Below are 27,304 nucleotides of genomic sequence, written 5' to 3' on the forward strand. Positions count from 1 at the left end.
ACACACACACACACACACACATATACATATATCAGTCAGCTCTTCTTAGGTAGATAAGGCATGTGCAAAGAGTTAAGTATATATGAACTTCTTAAGAGTGATAGTGAAAATGGATATAGCCCTAGTTTAATAAATATCATTACAATTGGAGAATAGAAAAAGTATGAAGTATATAAAATGAGGGTAGCGTAAAATTAGTGTCTACCATATAGAAAAGTTGATGTTTTAAGGTCAGAAATTTTCCCCAAACCAAAGTGTGATTAAACACATACCATGTAGATTAACAACTGAGCCCTTCCTAACCTTGGCAAGAGAGAGTTACCATAACCTTTCCAGAAAGGGGGTAGAGAAAACAGAGAAGAAAGGAATGAGAGACAGAGGGCTTTAGTCTGGGAACAGAGAACACTGAACAAAGAAGAAAATGATGTTCTGGTCTGAACACTTAACTGATCTGATCAAAAGGGCTTTAAAACTAGACAGGGAAGAAGAGGGAATAAAATACCTAGATATAGCTTTATGGAAGGTAACAGGAGACATAAGAGGAAGAATAAAATATAAGTATTCATTAATTTACAAGATACCATAACCAGGAATAGAAGCAGAAATAATGCTTATGCCCTCATAGCTAACATGACAATTTTCAGCACATGGGAAGTAAACAAAAATGAACAAGGGCTATTAGAAAAAAGAAACAAATATGACCTCCAAAGTATGTATCATTGATTTTTGTTTCATGACTCGAATACAGCAGGACAGGTTTATACCGTTCAACCAGAAAAGATGAAACAAAGAGAGGTAGAATGAAACTGTACATAAAATTTCTCAAGCCTATTAAAATACGTGAAACCTGAGGAGGGAAACACAGTGGAGTTTTTAGATGAAGAAGACGAAAAAAGGGAAAAACAAAAGCGATATTGTGGTAATTAACTACAGACTAATTGCAGACCACCCAACCAGCTGAATCTCAGAAGCAGATCTAAAAGCTGACAACAGAAACAGCATAAATGTTTGATGAACTGAATTAATATAGTTGTGTGGAAAAGCTGGACATCCATGAGGCATCCTTCTCTGCTAAAAGCAAAACATCTAACAAATTCTTGATTGGCCTTGCTAAATTTTATATTTCAGAGGGAGGAGGATTTCTGGACCTGATGCTACATAAGGATGAATTACTTGGTGACCTGGAAATGACAGGAACTTTGCCAGGTGGTGACCACATTATCATAGAGTCAGCTATAGGTAAGGAACACCAGATATGCATGGTCAGATGTGTAGTTTCAAATGGTAAATTTTTAAAGAGGTCCAAGGTAGGATTGAATGGCCTCACCCTTTAAATAAAAGAGAAAGCATAAGAGCACTGAGAAGTCATCAAAAACGAAAATCAAATGACACAATAAAAAATTACATGGGATAAAGGGGAAAGCTGTTTAAAGACACCAATGTAGCTGCAAGGGAGTTAATGAACAAGCTCAGATTCAGAAAGAAAATGAACAAATGACAGAATCCTGGGCAAGTTACCGAGAATGAATATAAAAAAAGTATTACAGTTCTATAACAAAAGAGTCAGAGAAGCCGTGGCTGGCAATAAAAGCTATGAACAAAGAGGATTTTGTGTGTGTTTGTTTTGGTCATGCTGGAATTAAGAGGAAGATCAAAAAAGGATAGCACCCTTGCTTGCAGTGTATACAAAAACTGTAATGGATAATTATGGGAAGGAACTAACTCCAATTTTAGTTGTGTTCTTTACAAAGGAGAATAATCTTCAGAATGAAGATAATAGAACACACATGGCTAACAGGGAACTGGACCCCTGGATAAGTGAGGATATTAAATCACAGGTCTGGATTAAAAAAAAATTACACACGCAACAATATGTGATTAAAGGTAAAAGAAAGGAACTAGGCATCTTTTTCTGAATGGCATTCTACAGCAGACCAAGTCTTTACAGTCATACAACTGTATGAAAAGTGTAAAGAACGGAAAAATCCATTAGTTTTTTTGTTTGTTGATACAAAAAAAAAGTAATTCATTCAAATAGAACAAAATGCCACCTTAAAGGCAATCCTCTAACAAAAGAATGTATTAAAATCATAAAAGATAACCTTGAAAATTTTAACAACAGCAATACCTATTTTTCTATGGTCTGCTGATAAATAATGTCTACTAAGACATAAGTCAGAAAGTATGCCTGCCAAAGGGATTTGCTGGAGAACATCCAGCACAAAGTCCAAATCAACGAAATGAGAAGTTCCCGATGCTACTGTCTGTGGATGACACTGTGCTAATTTTAAGCCCTGGAACAAGAGACATAATCATTCAAGGAATTTGGCCTGTCCATCCATACAGGAAAGACCAAATAGATGCATAATGTTTACTGTCTAGATTTCAACATGCATTTGGACAGACACCATATAGAGTTTGTCCAACAGTGTGAGTGTGTGTGTGTGTGTGCACGCATGTGCGCACATGGGTGCATGTGCATGCATGTGTGCATTTTTTTGAGACAGATAATACAGATGGACATAGATAAGTTGGGCCCAGAATGGAATGGGAGAATAGGCTGGATTGCTACTGAGAATCTGAAAAGTTCTTTTATTGATCCTAAGCTTCCCTTGAAAGTTGGCCCATCTTTTCAGTACTAATATTTTGCCAGTGTTGCCCTATGGGACACCATGACTCCAAAAATCTAAAGATAAGTATCACAGAAAAAGCAACAGAGAAGTACATTTTGAGGGAAAGCAGATAGCAACATATAACCAACAAGGAACTTGGAAGAGGAACAAGAATAAAGGATATCATCAAGAAATTGTATGATAGGCAGAGAAGACAGGCTGGTCATGTGGTAAGAGTAAAGGATAACAGGTAGGTAGCTAGAGTACTCAGCTGGTACCCTTGAGATTGTGGGAAAAAACAAGGAAGACCTTCAGAATGTTAGGTAGACCTCATGGCAAACTTCTGGGGCAAACATGGACCAACATCACACAGGACGTGCGGCTGCCTACATCACTGGAGAGAACCCCCAAATCAATGACAGCAGAGATCCACTTGAATATCTGAGATGCCACATGGCTATAAATCATGGAAAACTACAATCTCTGAAGAACTAAAGTTGTAGGCCACCCAAAAAGCAGTGGAGAAGCACATGGTAGGTGTTAGTAGGCTGCAGCATATCACCAATGAAGAACTGCAAAGAAATGGAATAAAGGATATCATCAGAGAGATGTATGGCCTGAAGAGGAGTCAAAGCAATCATGTAGGAAGAGTGTGAGATAACTGACAAGAGAGCTCACATGCACCACTGATAACCACGTAATGTGAAAAGGGCCCCCAGCACCCCAAATAAACTACCTGTAGAAGAGTTACAGGGAGAAATGAACAAAAGTAAATGAGAATGAAAGGAAACTTATTTGATTATTAGAAACTCCCTCTCCCTTCAGAATGCTCTTCCCATCTCATCTTCCTGTCCCTCAAATATGAGTATCTTATAAAATTTTGTCTTTGGTCCCCTTCTATTCTCTTTCTACATTCATTATTTGATGGTCTTTACCAACTGTCAAGGCTTCAATTATTATTTCTATACAGGTTATTCTCAATTCTATATCTTCATCCCAAATGCTCCTAAAATTCTAATCCCATACTTCCAAATGCCTACTGAGTATCTCCATCTGGATGTCCCACAAGAATTTTAATCTCAAGAAGCCCAAAAGTAAAGTCACTATTTTTCCTGCAAAGCTTGCCTTTCTCCCTAGCCACCAATTTCAATTGATAATTTCACATTGATAATGTGAAATCTTTAATCTCAGTATTATCTCTGGCTCTTCCCTCCCATTCATTCCCCCTATCTAATGAGTTAGCAAATTCTAATTGCTTCTACCGTCATAATAATCTCTAGCACCTTTCTTTTCATTAACACTGAAATCAGCCTAATCTCTTCTCATCTAGACTATCTCAATAATCTCCTCTCTGGTCTTCCTATTGGTCTCTCCCTTCACCAATTTATCCTTCATACCACTGCCTGAATAATGTTCCTAATGTGTGTTGATTACTTTATTCCCTTATTCAAAACCTTTCAGTTGGCTCCCAGAATGGTCAATTTTAACAAACATTTATTAAGTAGCTCCTACATGCTGGATGCTGCAGCAGGTGCTGGGCCTACAAATCCAAAGAATGAACATCCTTACAAAAAGTACTTATGCTCTAATGGTCACTTCAAAATAAGATACAAACTCCTGATCATACCACTTAAGGTCCTTTAACTAAAAGGCTCCAGTTTATCTTTTCAGCCCTATAGTACGTTCCAACAAAACTCAACTGCTCTCCATTTTCCTACTACCTATACTCATTTGTTCCTTTTTTCATGCTTCTGATATTCCTGCAATTACCTTCCTTCCTCATCTCACCTTCCTTGGTTCCCTCTCAAATTTCCCACAGCAATTTGCTCAGATTTCTCTTTTGAATTATTACATGTTAATCATAGTTATTTCTGTACATGTCCTTTACCACCACCACTACATACCCCTTAAAATCAGAGACTATGTTGGTTGGTGTCTACCTTTGTAAACAAGTACTTTGCACATAACAAACAAGCTCTTAAGAAATGATTGCTGATTTAAAGTTTACTGGAAAAAGACCTCTACTGCACTAACAGAATGCTCTCCTTTTGACTGTGTTCTGTTCAGCACTTTTGGACGAAGGCACATATGAAATGTTGATTAAATCTGTGGATAACTCAGAGCTAGGAGACAGCCTAATGTGCTAGAATGACAGACCAAAGGCAGACAGCTAGTGATGCATTGATTGCACAGAAGGCTGATGTTTACTAGATATGTGACCCTTGCAAATTACTTAACCTCTGGGTGCCTCAAGTTTCCTACATTGTAAAATGGGGATTATAAAAGCTCCTACCACACATCAGATGAAATGATATTTATAAAACACATTGCCTGGCACAAAGCAGGTTTTTCATAAATGCTTCCTAACCATTCTAAACCTACATAGCTGACAATTAAATAGCACTTCATGATTTACAAAGTAAATTACATACAATATTTCACTTGATCTTTGCCATGACCCTAAGAGCCAGATATAACAAGTGCTATCATTATTTCATAGAAGAAGAAACTGAGACTCAGAGACACTAAATGACTTTTTTATGATTACACAGCTAATAAAGGATAGGCAGGATTTGAACACAGGTCTCATCTGACTCCAAGTATTTTACTACTTGACACTACATGAAACTTAATAGAAATAAATGAAAAAGTGCCATACATAGGCTAAAAAAAAATGAACTACACACATATATGATGTGAGAAGATATGCTCAGGTGTTTATTAAAAATTTTTTAAAGAAACTTAGGGAACTTCAAGCTCAGTATGAATCAACATGCAATTTTTCAATGCAGAAGTCAAAATATGTAATTCAATCTTAAGCTGCACTGACAGAAATATAGTAACCAGAAAGATACTATATCACTTCTACAATATCATAACCAGTTCTGAATACTACATTGATTGGCATTGATGAGCTTGAACTTATTCTATTATTATAACTAATTTAGAGTCCACTATATGGTGAATTTAATAAATAATATTCTTGAAGTTAGTTTAAGTCTGGCTAAACTAACTTAATAGTGCTTGGCACAGGACTGATCAAAGGAACAATACTTATCAAAAGTAGACCCTGATTATCAGAATTGTCTCCCAAGGGCAAACATGTGGTTTCATTGTTCTTTTATGGTTCAATCAAATAGGGACCCAGGTTCTAATGCATTATTAACACATGGTACTCTGGAAATCCAGGATTGGCTCTCAGTTAAAATCAAGCATTAAGACAGAAGCCAATTAGCCTCAGAAATACAGTGAGTCAGAACTTTTCAAATGCTTCATGATATAGGGAAAAGAGTACTGGCCTGGGAGTCTAGAGACAAGGGTTTAGACTGTACCAACTGAAGGTCTCATTTTCCTCATCTGTAAAATGAGGGAACTGGATTAGATGATCTACAATGTCTCTTTCAGGCCTAAAATTCTATGCTTCTAAGTAGAAAAAATGATGACTTTCACTTACTTGCTATTTTTGATTTTACTTCAGAAAATCTGTAAAACAAAACAAAAAATGATAAATATTAATGCATCACAAAATGTTAAGATTGGAAAAATTAAATACTTAAAGGACAAACACTTTATAACATTGGAATTACAGTCAATTCTCAATATCTATGGCACTGAGGGGATGAGAAATAACAATAAGGCCAAGCAACTCAGAATTTAACTACCTCATTTTGTTCAAAAATTGACTGACTTAAGTTCTCTTTCTTTGTGTTACACATGGACACCCCTTTGGTATCAAAAGAGATACAATCAGAAAGAAAAGAATGAGGACCAAAAGAGTTATATAAACTATAATTAACACTTAAATTTTGGTCAATTTTATCTTTCAAACATTCTAGCAGATTTTTTTTTAAAACTTATCTAAATAGTTGCATAAGTTAACAAGAAATCTTAAAATACTACTACTTAAATCAGTTTTTAAACAATCACATAGGAAAAAACATAGTTTACAATAAAAGTTCTCACATCCATATTAGGTTCTGACAAATAAACTCACCTATCAAAGGGTAACTCCTGGGCAATTAGGTGTAACTTTTGAATAATGTCAGCTGCCTCCTTTATCTGGGGAAAAAAAAAAAAGCAACAAAAATTCATGTATTTCAAGAAAAAATTACACATTGACATTACACAATCCCATCCTATAAAAATACCTTTATAATTATTTTCAAAACTCAATGTATAAAAGCCTTCTAGGCAACCAAATATTTATAATTCAAGCCTAGTACTATGGTGAAATGGAACTATCTAGACACATACATAACAGGGCCTGACCACTCCAAGCTTGAATTTTGGCTGGTTATTTGACCAAAGCTTTGGTTTTATTTAGATTTCCAAAGCAAAGGTAAACCCAAGACATCTGAATTATTCTGTCTCACCCATTGACAGGACTACATTTAGCCCTCACAGATTCTGAAGCCAGAGAATGGTAGAAGGAATCTGGCTAAATCTTCTAAGTTGGTCAGTATACTGTATATAAGTTGGAAGATGAGAAAAGAGATAGGAAAGAGAGGAATGGGAATGAAGAAGAATCACAATAAAAGTACTTATATGATTGAGGTAAGATTTATATGATGTGTCACAATTGTAATATTAGGTTGTCTCACACAAGTCTATCATGTTAGTAAATAAAACATACAAAGGGAAGCAGGTATTCTCTGTGAGAATTTTAGGATATATCCTCATTTCTATAAAATTGCAGAGAAGTAGGGATAATTCTACTGGAAGCCTTGAGTTTGCTACCTTTTTCACACCATCAGTAAAGATTTTAATCACAGAAATTGTGTGTGTGTGTGTGTGTGTGTGTGTGTGTGCATGTGTATATGTGTATGGCGGTGGGGGTGTGTAAGGAAGAGTGTGACTAAAAAAAATAATACACAGAGACTAAAGTGAAAGGAGGAATTACATGTTAATAAGTCAATCTTACTATAAAAATCTAACTTTAAGTGCTTAATAACTGTTGGTGACAGATTGCTCCTATGTTTCAGGCATGGCAGAAAATCTGTAGTCAAACAGTAACAAAGTCAAGAATAACTTAGGGTTTTATCTTTCCTTGTAGGATCGTCTTCATTCCAGGACAGCTAAGAAGAGGTAGATTTCCTTACTCCTTATGCCCAAATCTAAAAAAGTTTTTAATGATCTATATATGTCAAAGTCAAGAATCTCTCTTTAGCATTCTCTCCCATACATAATGACAAATTTTAACAGTTTAAAATGGAAAAAAAAAAGTAAATGTCCTAACAAAATTTTTAAGTAATTGAGAATGAAGACTAAAAGAACTGATAAATCTACCTCAGAGAATACAATTTTAACAGCACCACAGTGAATAAAAAATGAATATACATAAATGAATTCAAAACACTGACCTCTAGTTTCTTTTGAAGCCTTGATCACATATGTCATATCAAGATAAGTATTATTTTGGCACTATGAAATTATTTTGATGTTGTTCAGTCATTTCACTCATGTCTGACTCCTTGTGACTGCTTTTAGGATTTTTTTTTGGCAAAGATACTGGAGTGATTTACCATTTCCTTTTCTAGCTCATTTTACTGATAAAGAAACTGAGGCAAACAGGGTTAAGTGACTTGCCCAGGGTCGATTCTAGGCCCAGTGTTCTAGTCACTGTGCCACCAAGCACATTTTAGCATATAATAAACATGTTAAGAACGTGACTTTAAGAGAGATGGTAAAAATTTAAAAGTTCTACTAATGGCTCTGTTGTTTTCCTTTTAAATGTTTCTTTTTTATTTAAAATGAGTTATTTCTGATATTTGTAGAGAACTGATATTTTTACTGAGTATATGAAGTCTAGTAGGCAACTAGAAATGCCACATGCAGCGCCTGATGCTATTTCTATCTTCTTTTCACAGACAACATAGTATTTGTTTGAGTCACTGACTCTTCAGCAGCTCAGTGAATGCTGTTTCCCAGCAACAAGTCATGCTTGTTGAAGAACAGTGACTCTGGAGCTGAAGGACCAGAGTTTTACCTTAGATATTTACTATCTATGTGACCCTGAGCAAGTCATAACCTTTCCAAGCCTCCATTACCACTTTGGTAAAATGAGGGAGGCAGGGAGGAGGGAGTGTCACACTAGATGGCCTCGGAGGATAATAGCTTCATTTCAAAGATTTGGAAACTAAAACACAGATAGGATGACTGATTTGCCCTAAGGTCACAAAGGTAATAAGAAGCAGGCATGGAATTTGAACCCAGGTTTTCTGAATCCAAATACAACACTTTTTCTGTTGCGCTGTATACCAGAGATGCTATCTCATCTTGAAAGTCTATTTACAAGGCTAAAAAAATCTACACAGGTGCAACATACAAAGAAACATGAAGCATGGTAATGGTTACACTGCACTCTGACCACATCTTACCATCTAAATAAAAATCAAGTTCCTAACAACAAACTCACTGGAAAACATAAAATGGACTGGGTTTTTTTTCCCCCAAGGATGGCCTTGCATATATTTTTATTTTAACAGAAAGAGAAGTGATCAGAATAGGTTTAATTCAAATTAGTGGTTCAAGAATACCTTCAAAAAAATAAGACTTCAAAAAGGCAGAAATTGCTGGGAAATATGATGAGAAAGAAGAGAGACATGTTAACAGTTTCCTAACTGGTCCTTTTGTTTTCCCTTATATCAACCACACTCATGTCAGCATCTTCAGCTTTATGGATGATTTCTGTTTTGCTTTCTCTTTTTCGAAAAGGTGGCTGTTTACACAGCCTAGGAAACAACATAGCTGGAAAGTTAGCTGCTATCTGGCAACCTAATATGTGAACTCTTGAATATAACTGATTATGATACAATCTGAGATACGAACAATCCACAATCAGCCCCTGGTAATCTAAAGGTGGTGGGGGAGGGAGACAAAAAGAGAAAGTATAAATGATAAAAGGCAAATAGAGAAGCACAGGAAGAGAATTAGGGATGAGACAGAGGATAGGTAAGCTGGAGGGAAAAAAGGCAAATCAGTTTAATAATTCTGAATAGCTTCCTATTCTTCTGAGGCACAAAGTAATTAAGTGGATCAATCTAATCAACAAGCATTTATTAAGCACTTACTATGTGCCAGGAACTATGCTGTTTGGAATAAAAGAAAAAGGAAAAACAATACCTGCCCTAAAAGAACTTACCTTCTAATGGGGTAGACAACATATAAATAAATGAATACATGCAAGATAAATACAAAGTTAATGGCTAATAGCGGTTAGGGGACCAAGAAAGGCTAATGGTAGAACTGGTGTTTGAGCTAAACCTTAAAGGAAACCAGGAATTCTACAAATTGGAGATTAGGAGAGAGAGCGCATTCCAAGACAGCTAGTGCAAAAGCAAAGAGAATGGAGATGGAGAGTAACATGCAAGGAACTGCAAACAGGCCAGTATGGTTAGCATGGAGGACAGTAATGTATTAAAAGACTGGAAATTAAAGACTGAGAAGATAGAAAGGAGCTAGAGTGTAAAGAACTTCAAATTTCAAGAATAGGAATTTATATTTGACCCTAAAGGTAACAGGGAGTCACTGAAGTTTACAGACTGTGTGTGTGCGTGTGTGCGCGTGCGCGCGTGGTGGGGAGTGAGTGGCTTGGGAAGGGTGAGGGGAAAGAAGGGTGACATGATCAGATCTACCCTTTAGGAAAAATCACTTTGGCAGCCATGGGGAAGATGCACTGAAGTAGGGAGAGACTTAAGTAAGATACTCCACTTGGAAGGCAACTGCAATGGTCCAAAAGAAGTGATGAGGGCCTAACTAGATTGGTAGCTATGTAAATGGCAAAAAATACATAAAAGAGATACTGGAGAGAAATAAATGACAAGATTTGGCAAATGACTGGATATGTTAGGGGAGAGAGAAAGAGGAAGATGATACTAAAGTTACAGAGCTCGGGTGACTGGAAAGATGGTGGTGCCACTGACAAAAACAGCCAAGTTCCCAATTGGGGTGAGTGCAGGATAATGAGATCAGTTTTGGACAGGTAGAGATTCAGACATCTACGGAACATCAAGTTTGAAATGTCCAACAGGCTGTCAGTAGTGCAGGACTAAAGCTCAGTGACAGACTAGACTAGGTCTGGATGTAGAAGCATGTGAATTATCTGTACAGAGAAGATAACTGAACCCATGGGAAGCTACTGATATCAGGTGAGAGGGGCATAGTGAGAAAAGAGAAGAGTCTTGGAGGTGATACCTGCACTTAGTGGGTATGAATAAAAATTCAGCAAAGGAGACTGAGAGGAGCAGTCAGAGAGAGAGAGTAGAGAAAGGAAAACCCAGATAGGAAAGAGTCAATATTGTCAAATGCTACAAAGAGGTCCAGAAGAATGATGATAGAGAAAAGCCTATTAGATTTGGCAATTCAGAGGTCATTGGTAATTTTGGAAGGAAGTTTCAGATGAAGGATGTGACTGGAAATCAAACTGCTGTTTAGAAAGGAGTGAAAAGGAGAGGAAGCAGAGGTGCTGAGAATATGAGACCATCATCGAGGGCATGCAATGAGAATGAAAAATGCTTACTTCTCTTTTTATAAAGTTTTCCAAAGATTAAAGAAGACATGCACACAATATTCACAACTTCACAATTTTTGGTGGATAATAAAAAGATTAAAGGAAACACAACTGATACTAAGTGGAAACCTTTCAATTTAATCCAAATTTGATCACCAGCATGGAGTCATATGACCTGCCTCAGTTTGATATGCCTTCTTTCTTTAGGTTCTGGATGACTATTTTGATCTGCTTGCAAAGAAGCAGGCCTGGGGCAGCTAGGTGGCACAGTGGATAGAGCACTGGCCCTGGATTCAGGAGGACCTGAGTTCAAATCCAGACTCAGACACATAACACTTACTAGCTGTGTAACCCTGGGCAAGTCACTTAACCCCATTGCCTAGCCAGAAAAAAAAAAAAGAACAAAGAAGCAGGCCAGTTCACATTAGGGAAGATAGCTACATCACAGCACTAATGGAATATATATATATACAGACATACACAGAGACACATGTTACCCTTTTATTTTACCATACAGAATTAGTTTTATAAAGATGAAACCCCACATTTAAAGAAACTGGTCCGGCTACTATCTTACATATTCATTAAAATACTTAACTTTTCTTCTGATTCAATTCCACTATCTTATCTTACAGATAATATAATGACAATTACACATATTAAAAGGTCAATATGTCTACAAAGATATACACTCACATATAATTGGCAATGCATTAATTTTCTGACTTTAATAAATTATAAATTTTATGGTTTTATATCATCTACACATATATTAAACAAGAAGACAGTGTTGCTGAAACTGAATTTTACTGTCATTTAGATAAAAATCACTCCAATATTTAGGGAGACAAAAGTCACCCCAACACTCACAGGGTACATTGGGAACAATTCGTTACTATTGTATTCAAAGTAAATTCTTAGAAAATACTTTTGTATGCATATGCTATCCACAAATGTCTTTAAGTTCTCATGCATTTTGATTCTTGTCCTGAGGGGAAAAAAGTGAGCTAAATTTACCTTCTTTTCAAGACTGTAGAGCAGCCAATACCATGTACCCTTAGACCAGGATTAAGTGACTAGTGCTATGAAAAGGATTAACATGAAATAGTTAATTCAGATTTTTCATTTTTCCAGGGTCTAAACTCTACACTCTTAATTCTTTATAGGATATCTTTAGTAAGAAAACTAAGTGTCTTGGACCAGATCTCTCAATTATATCAGTTTAATACATAGAAAAAACTTTCAGATTATGAGTTATTTAGCTCATACCCCTTTCCCTCATCCCTCCAGGAAGCCATATTCCAAATATGGATGCATTGTGGAAGAAGTTTATGGGAAAGAACTGCATTCTAAAACTGATGGTATCAGCATTTCTAAAATTTCATGTAATTTCACAAATTAAAAATGTCAATATTACCACATTAAGAATTACTGAACATAAATGCTTTATCAGCAATCTACAGTCAAGTGCTGATTTACACTTCAGAACAAAACTTTTCATAAGTCAGTCACTCTTTGGTTTGAAGTCTCACCATTTAAAATCACAATAGCTGTAATTAGGGCTGTGCGATTTAATGAACTGCTTTTATCCTGCTGACAGCTCTTACCTTTTCAGAGTTTTTAAAAACATCAGACTTCAACTCTCCATCTAGAAACTCATTAAAGTATTTCATCAGTTTCTGAGCCTCCACAGCTCGTTGCCGTGGTGTGTTTACCCCCTCCAGCTGGTCACCAAGGTGACAGACCTTAGTTGCTACATAGCTGATATGCTCATCTAATTCTTGGAAATGTTGAAAGGCAACCTATAAGGAAATAGATAAAAGCAAAAAAAAATTTCTTATTAAACAAGTACATAAACTAAATCTTCAATCTATTTTCCTAATTCAGATAATTAAAACTTTTTTTAAACAATGTTTCAAATATTCTATATTAAAAATAACCCAGAGTCAGGAGCCAAGATGATGAAGTATCAAAAAGAAACACAGCAGAATTCCCCTCAAATATCTCTAAACAGATTTGGAAAATGCATTAGACCAAATTCTGACTGGGAAATTCAAAACAAAAATCACAGTGAGTCGTTTTTCCAGCACAGGTCAACATAGGGAACAGAGAGTATCATGGAGGCTGAGGACAGGGGTCTAGCCAGGAATGGCCAGAGGGGAAAGTCGGTACATCAGAGCAGTAAGAGGTCCCAGACGGGGCAGAAAGAGGCCTGACCTTATCAAGGTGTAAGAACAGATGCCAAATGACAACTCTGTTGTTCACTACCCAGTTCTAGGTCACAAATCCAGGGCTGACTGAGGAGGGGACCTGTGCCTGGAGGTGGCAGTCTAGGGTAGAATAAATTGTGGTCCCTAAGATGTAGACCAAGAATGGAGTAAGTTCAGAAGTAAGCCACAGCTGCATAGCTTAGATCCCGGAGTAAAGTAAGGATTCAGTTAAAGTCTCTAGTCTAATTAGTGTAATTACCAGGTCAGAAATCTCAAACCTGAACCTGCAGAATATAATGACTGAATCCAGCAGCAAACTACTACAACACCAACTGAGGTAAGCTCACAGGCACACAGTTCAGAGGCAAACCCAGGTCAGCAACGTGCAAAGCATAAATCCAACTTTGTTCTGGATGAGCCCACTTACAGAGCTCTGAAAGCTTGCAGGTCCTGAGCTGTCCCTGAGATCCAAGAATAACTCAACACTTAATCTCCCCCAAGAAAGCAGCAGTAGGATGAACCCAGACATTTCCTTCACAAGTGTTTAGAATCCGACTCTAACACAAAATCCAAAGTCAGAAAGCAGTCTGGAATAATGAGCAAAAAGAAAAAAAAAACCCACCATAAAAAGCTATTACGGTGACAGAGACAGTTAAGACACAAACTCAGAAGAAAATAAAGGATCCAAAATATCTACAAGCAAAGAAAAACACAGCTTGGGCACAAATTCAACTAGAATTCCTGAAAGAGATGGAGCAAGAGTTTAAAAATGTTTTTATAAATGAAACAAGTGCTAGAGGAAAAAATTGGAAAAGAAATGAGAGCTATGGGTGAAAGAATTGGGAAGGGAATTAACAGCTTGGCATAAAAAGTGTAAAACCCTGCATAAGCAACAGAGTCCTGAAAAATTAGAATAGGCCAAATAGAATCTAATTATTTCATGAAACAATGAAAAATATATTAAAACAAAGTTGAGGCTGAAAAAATAGAAAAATATGTAAGGTATATCACAGCAAAAATCTGATCTCAAAAACAGATTGAGGAGAGATGATCTGAGAATCACTGGAGTACCTAAAGCCAAGATCAAAAAAAAAAAGCCTAGATATCATATATCAAGATATCATAAATGAAAACTATCCAGAACTCTTAGAACCAGAGGGCAAAATAGATATAGAAAGAATTCACCAGTCACCTCTGGAAACTTCAAAATGAAAATGTGTAGGAATCAAAATAGCCAAATACAAAATTCAGAGGTTTTAGATCAAAGAAGAAAATACTTCAAGCAGTCAGAATGTATTCAAGTACTAAAGGAACTATAATAAGGATTACACATGATTTTGCTGCCATAAAAGAGCAGAGGAAGCTTAGAATATGATAATCCAAAAGGCAACCAAGAATAATCTACCCAGCAAAACTGAATATAATTCTGCAAGGGAAAAAAATTGATTTTTAATGAAAAAGATTTCCAAGCATTCCTGATGAAAAGACCAGAGCTGCATAGAAACTCTGAAGTGCAAACAAAGAAATCAAGAGAAACACAAAAAGGTAAACATGAGTGAGCAATTTTAAGAGATGAAAAAGGATCAACTGCTCACATTCTAATATGGAGAGATGATACAAGATCCTAATATCGTTAGGAGGGAATTTAATTAGACAAAGGGCCTGGGGATAGTTCTGTTATGTTTTGATAGTCTTAAAAATAACCATGCAAAGGACAGGGAGAGGATTTGAATGCAGGAAAGGAAGGGAAAGGAAGAATGAGGAAAGTTAGGTGCACAAGTTGAAGCCTATACAAACAAGGAGGAAGAGGTGAGGGGCGCACTTGACACTTCTCACTCATCTGAACCGGTCAAAAGAGAGAAAAATGCACATGCACAGATAGGTAGAGAAAGGAAAAACCCCTTTTAACTTAAGAATCAGCCTTGGACCCAAACAGGAGAATCTCTCTTATTTGAAAGTCAGGTGTTCTCCAGATTACTGCACAGGTAGTTAAAATAACTGCTTTTTTATAGTTGAATGAAAGTATTAAAATATAAACACATTCTTGGTACAGCTCTAATAGTAAATAGGACAACAAAGATGATATATACCTCATATTATTTCTGTCATAATTTTAATTTCTATATATACTGAAAACTTTTCATTCCATGTAGCTCAAAGATTATGAGCATTTGGTAAGGCAACAACTGCTAAAACTGCTGTTCTTAAGTTTTTACAAAAAGTCTTACATAAAAGGATGACAGCAGGGTAACAATTTGTCCCAGGACCATTTCTATTTGAAGCATATTAAAAAAGATAAGATGATATAATGACAACATGATAATAAAAGAATAACAGTAGGATAGTGACTTGTTTTTAACGGGACTGTTTTTAACTGAAACCCACCAAAAAAGATGAGAAAAACAAGATAATATTTCCATCAACAACAAAAAAAATGAGAATGCAATAATAGCTAATATTTACATAGTGTTTACATAATATTGGAAAATATTTTATATCTATTGTCTAACAACTATGTAAGTTAAGTACCATAGGTGTTGTTATTCTCACTTTATAAACAAGTATGGTAGAAGCAATATCCCAGCTCCTGCCTGTCCCACACAGACTAGGTTAGTTTTGCCCTAAAGATTATTGAAGTTATTGGCTCAGGAGCCTGAGGCTCAGATTGCTTTATGCAGCCTAGGGCCAGAAAAGTCAGACAAAAAGAATCAACAGTAACTCCCATGCTCAGGCTCCTGATGAGCAAACCAGTGCAGGCAACACAGCACAGAAACTACAGCTAACTGAATCAATGCTATATCTTTACTGAATATTCTTTCCCTGCTATGACTAAATAAATCTTCTGTTAACTGTCAGATGTTTTAAGACTTTTTATTTCATTTCAAACCCAAACCTATGCTACCAGACAGACCTGAATCAAGCCTGACTAATTTCATTGAGGGAACTAAGGCTCAGAAAGGTTAAGTGTCTCAACTATAGTCACACAACTGTTAAGAATCAAAAGCAGGATTTATACTTAGGTCTCCCATGACTCTATGACTGTTTCTATTCTACCACACTGTTTCTCAATGAAGGAATACAGTAGTAAAGAAAATCCTGCAGAGAGTTCCAGGCTGGCAATAGCATCACAAGATTCAGGTTCTGGGGAAAGCAAAGGAACCTAGATATCTAGGTTTTGTAACACAAGGATACAGACCTGCCAAGAAGAGGCTTTCCTACAGAACCTGCTTAAATAGACAGGATCCATCTTAATTACTGCTTTAATTAAATGCAAATGGGACAGCTTTAGAGGTTGGGGCACTATTTTAAGTAGATTAAACATTTCTTCCATAATTTTAGCAAAGCTATTATGATAGAAAACATAGTGTCTGCCCTGCACACAGGCATTTAGTAAGTGTTCATTACATGTGAATTTTGAATACATAAAAGTAGAAAATCTGAAGTAATGAACTTTTTACATCTAAAAATATAAGAAAAATTAATGAAATCTTTGCATTAATGCCTAAGAATAGGTTGCTCAAAATTTAAGATACAATTGGGGCACCAAAGATAAAGGATGTTCCCCATTCTAAAATCTCAAAGGTTATATCTAGGTCCAGACAAATTATGAAATTGGTCTGTGAAGGGCTAACGGGTCTTCTCTGGTCTGAAGTTAATGCTGGGGTTTGATTATGTTCTAAATTATGCTGATCAGACTATCTCTAAGGGGAACAATCCTTCCAAATAAGTATTCCCTAGACTTTAGACAGAAATTTCCTAGATTTGAAAGAATGAAAAGGAACATAAATTTGATTGGGATACACACATTCCCTGTAAGTTTACTTCCCAGATTGAGTTTGCCTTAAGTGAAAAGGTGATCCAGGAGAGCCCCAAAGCAATAAAGGTCAACTATAAGGTCATCCTAAAGTCTCAGATCTGTTTAAGAAGAAAAGGCCAGTTCACTAGAGAAGTCTTCCTAAAAACCAAGGGTAGGTCTAGGATTAACCAGCTTCCTAGGTTTGGAAAATGTAGTGTGATTTGGAACCAACATTCACTATTAAACCCAAAAAAGAGTAATTGATTTCAGGCCAACAATTTTAGATCACTAATTTTTTTTTTTTACTTTACAAGCAGAAAATATTTCTAAAGAAATAATCATTTTCATTTTATTAGTTTTTTTTTAACTGAACATCAGAAAAATAATTTAAAGATGAAGTACATGTCTACTTCTTTATCCTTTAGATGACTTATCCTAATTTTTACCTGATTGCTTTTCTGGAGCTCTTGTACTTTCTTAGCAAATTCCTTGGCTTCTTTCTGACACTGCTGTTCTAGTTTCTCTACCCTCCTTTGAATCCTTTCATCCATTATCTGAAGTTCTTGAATATGGTTTACAAATTCTTCTAATAATCTGTTAAAATAAAATTGTTATAAAGTACAAAAACAGTTATGTCCAAACAGAATCTACTAATAAATCAATTCACGTATATAATCCAAACCTAAATAAAAAACTCCATAGGATAGAGACAGTTATTTCTCTACAGTCTTTTAGGAGTCCATTTTTGTTTAACAATAATGTTTAAATCTTCACACTATTTCATACTATTTTTCTGGCCTTGTTCAGGACTTGAAACTTTAAAAATATATATTATTTCAGAAATATATCTCTCAGGTGTTGAAATGAAAATTATCATGTGGTGGATAAATCATGTCGAAATTTTAACTCTAGGCCCAATTCCCCACCAATCATGAGTTATGCATACAGGAACTACAAAATAATTTTAACATAAATCTAAGGAAAATCATCAGGAAGACAAAATGTGTTGCAAATCACATAATGTATTCCAAAACCCAACATATATTAATTCTTGATTGCTTGTTCAATTTGCAGTGCTCAGGTGTGTAAAATTGATGTACTTAAAAGAGATGTTTAATATATTTTAGAAATGTGTACTGTGTACACATCTATAACATAACATAAAAGTTTTCCTTAAATGATCATGCCAGTAAACCAGATGAAAGTCTTCAAAATGAAGTCATTATAAAATTTCAAAAACACTGACAATTTAAAAGAAAACATCTTCCTTCAGAAACTCACTAAAGATTTTGTTTATAACTGTTTGGTAAAATCAAGTCGGATAGAAATTTGAGACTAATTACAATTACTTCATTTCGAAAGCAAAAATGTAGCCACACCAAAAGACAGACTGATGTAGAAATTTTCACTTCACCTTTTGGGATCAAAAGCTTCAGGTCCTCCTCGAGAGCCTCCTCCAGGAGTTCTCCATACTAGACGTTCAATGTACTCATCTGCCACAAAAGGCTCCTAATTTGTAAAATAAACATTCTCTGACATAGCTCCAAAGATAGGGTCTTAAGAGTTGGATTTTGAGAGTTTGAAAAGGTAGTTAAGGGAATACACAATAATTAAATTACCAAATAGCTAAAACAAATTCTGGAAGAACTTGTTATTAAAATATAGTATTTCAACAAAATTTATATACCTATTAATAATGTTTATTTTAATCAAATATATAACTTTTGGAATAAAAACTTATGGACTATTCTATCAACCTAAGGTAACAATGCTCAACCTCAGCTTCTATACATTCTTTAGAATGACAGTACCAACATGTGAGCACATTTCTGTACTACTGTGTACATATGTGTATATTCATACACTATTCCTAGTCCTGCCCATTTGGAGTTCTTATTTCATCACAAATAAAAACAACATTAAAAAAATCTGTGCTAACATATTTCATTTTTTTGTCTACTGTCCTCCTGTTTTCATTTTAAAAAGCTATTGGGATAATCTAGTTGAAGTGGATTCAGTGCCAAGTTCTTTATAGCCTCATTTTTTGTTATTTTATTACATAATACTGTGCATGCGCACGCGCGCACACACACACACACACAGAGTTCCCAAAATAATAATCATCATCATCTTTGGACTGAGAATAGGAAAAAATGGCTAATAGAAACCTAAAATCCTTCTCTTCATCATCTGCTATCAATGTCCCAAGGACACTAATGTCTCTTCTCTGACCTTCCTCTTGTCCTCTAGAGTCTAGATATGGAAAAAAAAAATGCCTTTTTTGTTTTTAGCATTCATCAGCAGGGTCATGAGATTCAATGGTACAGCTTTTATTCTTTGAAGTTCATAACACTCTTTTGTATTCATACAGTTACCTATCCTTGCTTCAATCTTCTAAACATGTCTGTTTAAATTCTAACTTAGCCAATAAATTCCCTACACATTAACAGTGTCACTTTATACAGTCCATTCTCTTCATGAGAAGCATTTGTGTTTGTCTTCAGAATTTCATTTGTTTCAAATCTGTTTCTCTACTCAGTAAATTGGGATAATATCAGCATCTCAGTTTTTTCTTTTTCTTTTTTTTTAAGGTTTTCATTGCAAACCACGGATACTGTGACCAAATCTAACAGAGTATGCAGTAGAGAGAAGGGAAACATACTTCAACATCAGTCCAATTAAGATAGGTCATTACCTGGATCTGAATTTTGATGGGAAATTCAGTGTTGTCTCTTTTACTCTTTTGTTTAGTAGGCTATATATTGTTGTTCTCTTAATTTTAGTTACTTCATTCTGAATTAGTTCACAGAAGTGTTTCCAAACATTTCTGAATTTATCATATTTATCATTTCTTATGGCATAATTATATTATATTACCATATACCATAATTTTTCACTCATTCCCCAATCAACTGGCATCCAATTTCCTTCAGGCTTTTTTGGTACCACAAAAGTTATCTCACAATTGCTCAAAAATTGTCATTATCTGAGAACTTTTTGTTTATGATAGATCTCAACATATCACTTTACCTTTTAATGTTACAAAACTAATCCTCTCTCAAGTTGGTGTGAATTGCTGTACTTGCAGCTGAACCCTAACCAAGACAGTATCTGAAGCAGTTCCATATGCCTGCTGTTTACTCAGCTACTAATGAAGAGAGATTGTTACAGGGTTGGGTGGAACCCAAGGCTGTGGTAATGTATGACAAGGGTCAACCTCTATCACAAATACAGGTTAGAACTCCAATTTAACCAAGTTTTAACTTTCTTAGGTCAAATTCTTTTTTCATTTTTAAATTTTATTGATAATTTTGGTTTGTTTTTATACTATTTTCATTTCCAAACCTCCCTCAAAACAAACAGTAACAATTTCATTCTTGAGAATATCCCCCTCTTTTCTATAATTTTGTCCCTAGGGTCTTACCTACTCTTTTTCTGAAATGTGTAAAATTTGTGGTCCTCAAATTTGAGATATGTATCAAATTATGCCTAGCTTTCATCTTCTTATCTCTCACTCTAATCTTTCTAATCCTAATAATCAAATCCTTCCAATATTTCCATCATTCCTATTTTGACAACCAGTTCCTCCTCATTGGGCACAATAAGTTTAGGATAGCAGTTGCCCATGTCATTTTTCTGTACTTTTTGATGAATGAAATTATCATGGCAGTAAGTCGGTAAAATAATAAGCATCTTAAGGGCAGGGCTGTTTCATTTTTTTGTCTATATCCCCCATGACTACTACAGCCCCTAGCACATAGTGGGTGCTTAATAAATGCATAATAATAAAAACTGAAATGAAAATTAAGAATACATCAGTTGCTCTTGCTTTTTAGCATAAAGTTCCATGAGATTAATCAATACACTTTTAATAAGTGCCTGCTTTGAGCCAGTTTCAAATGGTTGAAGTCCCCTATGACTATTATTTGTGCCAGAAGTATGATCAATTTCCTGAACTCATCATCTATGTCTTCTTCTGGCTGGCCCATGTATAAACTCCCCTCACAATTTCACTTCCTTTTTCTCTGCACTGATCTTCATGCAAACATTCTCTACCATCGTTCCCAGATTTCCTCACATGAGCACCCATTCTTTATTACATATGTTCCTTCTGAATAAAAATAACCATCCATTCTCAAAGTCTAACCAGGAATCATTTTTTACCCAATCTCAATGATTAGGGGCTTGAAATTATATCTTTACATGATGATCAAGTTCATCTTATTACCTGTATTTTATGCATTTATGTATAAATATATGGAGCCATAGGTTTTATCATTACCTCCCTTTTTAGATAGACTCCTTGGTAAATTATCAGTCCCTCCTATGTTGCATTTGCTACTCTTGTGGTATCTGGTTTGTCAATTGTCCGTGTGTAGCTTTTCCCCCTCTGATTCCCCCTGCCATTTTCAACTGATGCTATAAATAGTAGTTAGGTCACCAGATCAGCCCACAAAAGCCAAATTAACCCATAATGTTTCTTAAATATGATACAAATCCTCCCTCTTGCCCAATAAGTAGAACAGCCCTTGTCATTGCCCTTACCATGCATCATTATCCTCAGCTTACTATGAGCTTTAGTGTTCCTGTTACTCAAGTTAACTAGGGAAGCTAATATAAGTTGACTCAAGTTAAAGTTTCTATGGAAAAATGTCATAAAGGTTCCCACTTGGAACACCAATTACATGAGATTATGTCTTTTCCTTTTTCTTCCTTTTGCCTGGCTCTGGGAATGAAGCCCCAAGCTACTGGTGATCACTGACTGAGGCAAATTTGAGGAAAATAAGCAGAAATATCTCAAATCAGTACAAATACCCACTAAAAATTCTTGGTCCCACGTAGCTTCCTGTTTATTCTCCTTCCTTTCTCTGATCTCAAAAATTAGACTACCTAATTCCCTTCCTATTGCTACCACCTACTGCTTCTAAATGGGGTTTCTCTTCCCCCTGGGTTACTAAAGTCCAGGATACACCCTAGCAGCTTTTCCCCTATTTTCCTGTCACTAAAGTAAACACACAGGTTTTGGGTTTTTTTATTATTATTATTTCTTATTAGTTACAATGGGGAGACTGAATAAAAAGTCTCCAAGAGGTAATGAGGGAAAACACTCCAGATACAAGAAGTAATCAATGAAAAAGCAGTGGCAGAGCATGGAATGTAATATGTGAGAAACAACAAGGTCCATCTGGCTAGTGTGGCAGGGGATAGGGAGTGTAAGAAGACTAGAAAGTCAGGAAGCAATCAGATTCTGAAGAGCTTTAAATACCAGAAAGAGCTTATATTTATTTGATCCTGGGGGGAGATGGAAAGAATGACATGAATAAATAATAAAATAATAATAAAAGCATTTAAGTGCTTACTCTGTGTCAGGCTCTGTCATAAGTCAAAACTGCATTTAAGAAAAGTGCATTGGGGCAACTCTTTTCGTGGTGGCAAAAAGTTGGAAATTGAGGGGATGCCCATCAACTGGGGAATGGCTAAATAAATTGTGATAAATGATTGTAATGGAATACGTGGACTAATGATGAAAGGTGCTATCCACATCCAAGAAAGAACTGAAGGAGTCTAAATGGAGATCAAAACATGCCATTTTTCACTTTATTTTTTTGTGGGGCCTTTTGTTGTTTTGTTATGTGTCTTCTTTCACAGCATGACTAGCATGGAAATATTTCTGCATGATTGCACACGTTGACAAATTGTTTACTGCCTGGGGGAGGGGAGAAGGGAGGTATAAAATTAGGAATTTTTTTTAAAATGAATATTAAAAACTGGATATGGAAAAATTGGGACACTAATATACTACTGGCAGAACTGTGAACTGATTCAACCATTTTGGAGAGCAAACTGGAATTATGAACAATTATGCCCTTTGACCCAGCAATACCATTATTAGGTTTTTTCCCCAAGATGATCAGGGAAAAAGGAAAAGAACTTATATGTTCTAAAATGTTTATAGTAGCTCTCTTTGTGGTGGGAAAAAAACTGGAAATTGAGGGGATTCCCATCAATTGGGGAATGGCTAAATGAGCTGTGGTATATGATTGTGATGGAACGGTACTGTGCTATAAGAAATGATGAGCTGGTTGGTTTTAGAAAAACATGCAGAGACTTATAGGAAATAATGAAGAGTGAAATGAGCAGAACCAAGAGAACATTGAATACAGTGATAGCAATACTGTTTTAAGAACAACTGTGAAGTTCTTTTGAGTATTATAAATATTCAAGTTAATACACCTCCAAAGAAAGAACTGATAAATAGAATCACGTATAGTATGGCTTTCCATATACATACATACTTGTATCTAATGGTAGTTTTCTCTAGTGAAGTGTAGGGAGGGAGTTGGATAAAAACAGCACACATCAAAGAACAAAAGAAAATTCAGAGAGAAGCAAAGTAGCTTTGAAAACAATGTGTAGTATTTATTATGTAGTTTTTCAAAAAAAGTAGTGTGAAATGGAGACTCATGGTTTCATACTGAATCCTCTTTTTGTGTTGTGCTTTGTACATGGAAATTGTTGTGTCTTTAATTTTTTTTTAAATTGGCTTTACATATAATTGGGAAAAAAACTTTAAGTGCTTTGGGGGGCTGTGAGAAGGATGGATTAGAGTTAGAAGATATGTATGACAGGAAGACCAAATAGGATGCTACTGGTTCCTGCCAATAGTCCAGGTAAGAGGTGATACGTGCCTTAATTAGGGTACTGTCCCTGTGAGTGAGTATAAAGATGTTGTGAAGTCACCAAAAGGCAAGAAATCAACTTTCTGCAATTTAACTTCTGGTTATTTACACATATATGGACCTCAGAAATTTATGTTCATTTACTGCAGGCAGACCCTACACAAATGAACTTCATTCTGATTCCTATTACCCTTTTACTAACTTTCTTTTAGAAACCTGCCTCTGTCTGGGTTTACAGTCTCTCTCTTCAGGGTTTCTTGGCTCTAAGACATCACTAACATAACCCCTCTAAGTGTTCTCCCAGTTGCTGGCTCAAAACAGGCACCATAACAGTGACAGGGTAAAACTAAATGTAACAAATGGAGAGGGGAGGTGAAAGAAGAGAACAGAGATTAAGGTTGGGCACCTTGTGACTACCAAGTCATAAAACAAAGATCTACAGATGGATGGAAAACTGGCTCTGAAGAAAATTTTAAAAAAGGAATTCCAAAACTATTTTAAGCAAAAGTGATTCAACTGAAGGACAATGGTCAACATGAATGGCACCTTTGAGGGAGAGGGGAATAACTTCATGTGAAAAATAATAAAAATTAATTTCTAAACAACATTGAAAATTTTGCAAAGCACACTACATGCTATCTTTTTTGTTTGTTTCAGTTCTCAAAACCCTGTTGTGAAACAGGTACAAAAATATCATCCTCGTTTTACAGATGAAATAACTGAGGATCAGGAAGGGTAACATAGTCACAAAGCTATGAAATGACAGAAGGGGGATCTGAAGCCAGTTTCCTGACTGAAGTTCAGTACTACAAGCAATGACAGCTCCTTTGCTTTGTGCAAAATAGATCCTACACTTAAGGAAAAGATGAAATTTATATGTGTGTGAGAGACAAAGACAGAGAATTTATAATCCATTATTATAAGGTCCTTCTAGGACTCACAGCTTTTAAACTATGATGCAATACCATTAAGTGTCTTGCACATGCTACTTCAGTGTTTAATAAAGCCATGTTCTTTGTGTTTTGTATCTTGTACTACCAGTATTAGCTCCTTGAGAGTAGGGACTATTCCATTTTCATCTGTCACTCTAGCACAGAGCCTAGCACATATCAGGTTCTTAATAATGTTTGTTGACTAATGTCTGGACAAATGAATGAGGGACCAAAGGCCAAAAAGCAGTTTGCTATGTTCTTTTTATGTCACGGTAATTAGAAATACAGAATATTAGAGTTGGAAGGGATCCCAGCCCAATCACTTCATTTTACAGATAGGGAAACTGAGATCTAAACCTTTTATTTCTTCAGGTCTTCAGTGTTGCTTCTTTCTTCTTTAGCAAATAATCTGCTTTCCTATCCACCTTCAACTCCATCTTCTTTCCCATTCTACACCTCAAACACCTCTACATCTCCACCTGCCCTTCCCCACTTTTCTCTAAGTCTACAAAAGTAGTCTTCCTTGCCAAAGTCAGTGCCTCTACTTGTGTCCTTGTACCATCTTCTCCTATGTACTCTAAAAACTTGTCCCATATCCTTCCTTTTCTCATTTTCAGTCTCTCCTTATCTATGGACTTTTCTTTTGCTCTCTATAAACATACCTAGGTTTACCAAAAACTTCAAAAGAAATCATTTGACTAACACTGATTCAAGCCATTGTTCTTCTTTCTACCCCCCCTAAAAAAAAATCCTAGAAAATATCATTTCTCTCACTGACTCACTATTATACTTTACAATGGAATCAGGCTTGTGATACTACTATACTCAATCTACCTTCTGTGCTCAATGGTCTCTTAATGACTAAATCTGATGGTCTGTTGCAGTCCTCATCCTAGGTGATCTCCTCATTACTTGACATCATTGACCATCCCTCCTCTTGCATATCCTATGTTCTTATGGTCTACATGACATGATACCTTCTTAGTTCTGGCTGACTTCAGTCTCCTCTTCTGAATTATAATCCATTTCTCACAATGGGGGTGTCCTTTCCCAAAGCACTGTCCTCAGTTTTTTTTTAAATTTATTTATTTTTAGTTTTCAACATTCACTTCTACAAGATTTTGAGTTCCAAATTTTCTCCCCATCTCTCCCCTCCCCCCACCCCAAGACAGCATGCATTCTGATTCCTCCTTCCCCCAATCTGCCCTCCCTTCTATCACCACTCCTTCCTATTTTCCTGTAGGGTAAGATAGATTTCTATATCCCATTGCTTATGTATCTTATTTCCCAGTTGCGTGCAAAAACAATTTCCAACATTTGTTTTTAAAATTTTGATTTCCAAATTCCCTCCCTTCCTCCCTCCCCACCCACCCTCATTGAGAGGGCAAACAACTCAATATAGGTTATACATGCGTAGTCATGCTAATAGTCATGTTGGGAAAGACTAACTATATTTCCCTCTATCCTATGCTGCCCCTTGTTTATTCTATTCTCTCCTCTAACCCTGTCCATCCTCAAAAGTCTTTGCTTCTCATTACTCCCTCCCTCAATCTGTCCTCCCTTCTATCACCTCCCCCCTTATTTCCTTCCCCCCTACTTTCCTGTAGGGTAAGACAGATTTCCATACTCAATTGAGTGTGTATGTTATTCCTTCCTTAAGCCAAATCCAATGAGAGTAAGGTTCACTCATTCCCTCTTACCTCCCCCCTCATCCCCTCCACTGTAAAAGCTTTTTCTTGCCTCTTTTATGTGAAATAATTTACCTCATTCCACCTCTCCCTTTCTCCTCCTAGTACATTCCTCTCTCATCCCTTAATTTTATTTTTTAGATATCATCTCCACATACTCAACTCAACCTGTGCCCTCTGTCTATATATATATTCCCTCCAACTATCCTAATAATGAGAAAGGTCTCATGAGTTACAAATATCATCTTTCCATGTAGGAATGCAAACAGTTCCATTTTAATAAGTCCCTTATGCTTTCTCTTTCCTGTTTACCTTTTCATGCTTCTCTTGAGTCTTGTATTTGAAAGTCAATTTTTCTATTTAGCTCTGGCTTCTCAAGAATGCATTAAATTCCTCTATATCACTGAATGACAATTTTCCCCCTCACTGATTACACTCAGTTTTGCTGGGTAGGTGATTCTTGGTTGTAATCCTACATCCTTGGACCTCCATAATATCACATTCCAAGCCCTCTGCTGCATTAATATAGAAGCTGCCAAATCTTGTGTTACCCTGATTATGGTTCCACAATACTTGAATTGTTTCTTTCTGGCTGCCTGCAATACTTTCTCCTTGACCTGGGAACTCTGGAATCCTGGGAGTTTTCCTTTTGGGATCTCTTTCAGGAGGTGAACAGTGGATTCTTTCCATTTCAATTTTACCCTTTGGTTCTAGAATATCAGGGCAATCTTTCTTGATAATTTCTTGAAAGATGATGTCTAGGCTCTTTTTTTAATCATGGCTTTCAGGTAGTCCAATAATTTTTAAATTATCTCTCCTGGATCTATTTTCCAGGTCAGTTGTTTTTTCAATGAGATATTTCACATTGTCTTCTATT

The 27,304-nt window shown here is 36.0% G+C and overlaps 1 protein-coding gene across 1 annotated transcript in view; it reads right to left on the reverse strand.

The window, feature by feature from the left end:
- Positions 1-27,304, reverse strand: part of EXOC5 (exocyst complex component 5) — a 63,359-nt gene that overhangs the window by 24,596 nt on the left and 11,459 nt on the right. Inside the window, exons 2-6 of the mRNA XM_027842907.1 lie at positions 18,542-18,636; positions 17,574-17,721; positions 12,729-12,923; positions 6,607-6,671; positions 6,067-6,095 (exon numbers count right to left, since the gene is read on the reverse strand). Coding sequence (XP_027698708.1) covers positions 6,067-6,095; positions 6,607-6,671; positions 12,729-12,923; positions 17,574-17,721; positions 18,542-18,636 — 532 coding nt within the window. The remainder of the gene's footprint in view (positions 1-6,066; positions 6,096-6,606; positions 6,672-12,728; positions 12,924-17,573; positions 17,722-18,541; positions 18,637-27,304) is intronic.

The sequence above is a fragment of the Vombatus ursinus genome, unplaced genomic scaffold (assembly GCF_900497805.2).
Source record: "Vombatus ursinus unplaced genomic scaffold, bare-nosed wombat genome assembly UNPS02014893.1, whole genome shotgun sequence".
Lineage (NCBI taxonomy): Eukaryota > Metazoa > Chordata > Mammalia > Diprotodontia > Vombatidae > Vombatus > Vombatus ursinus.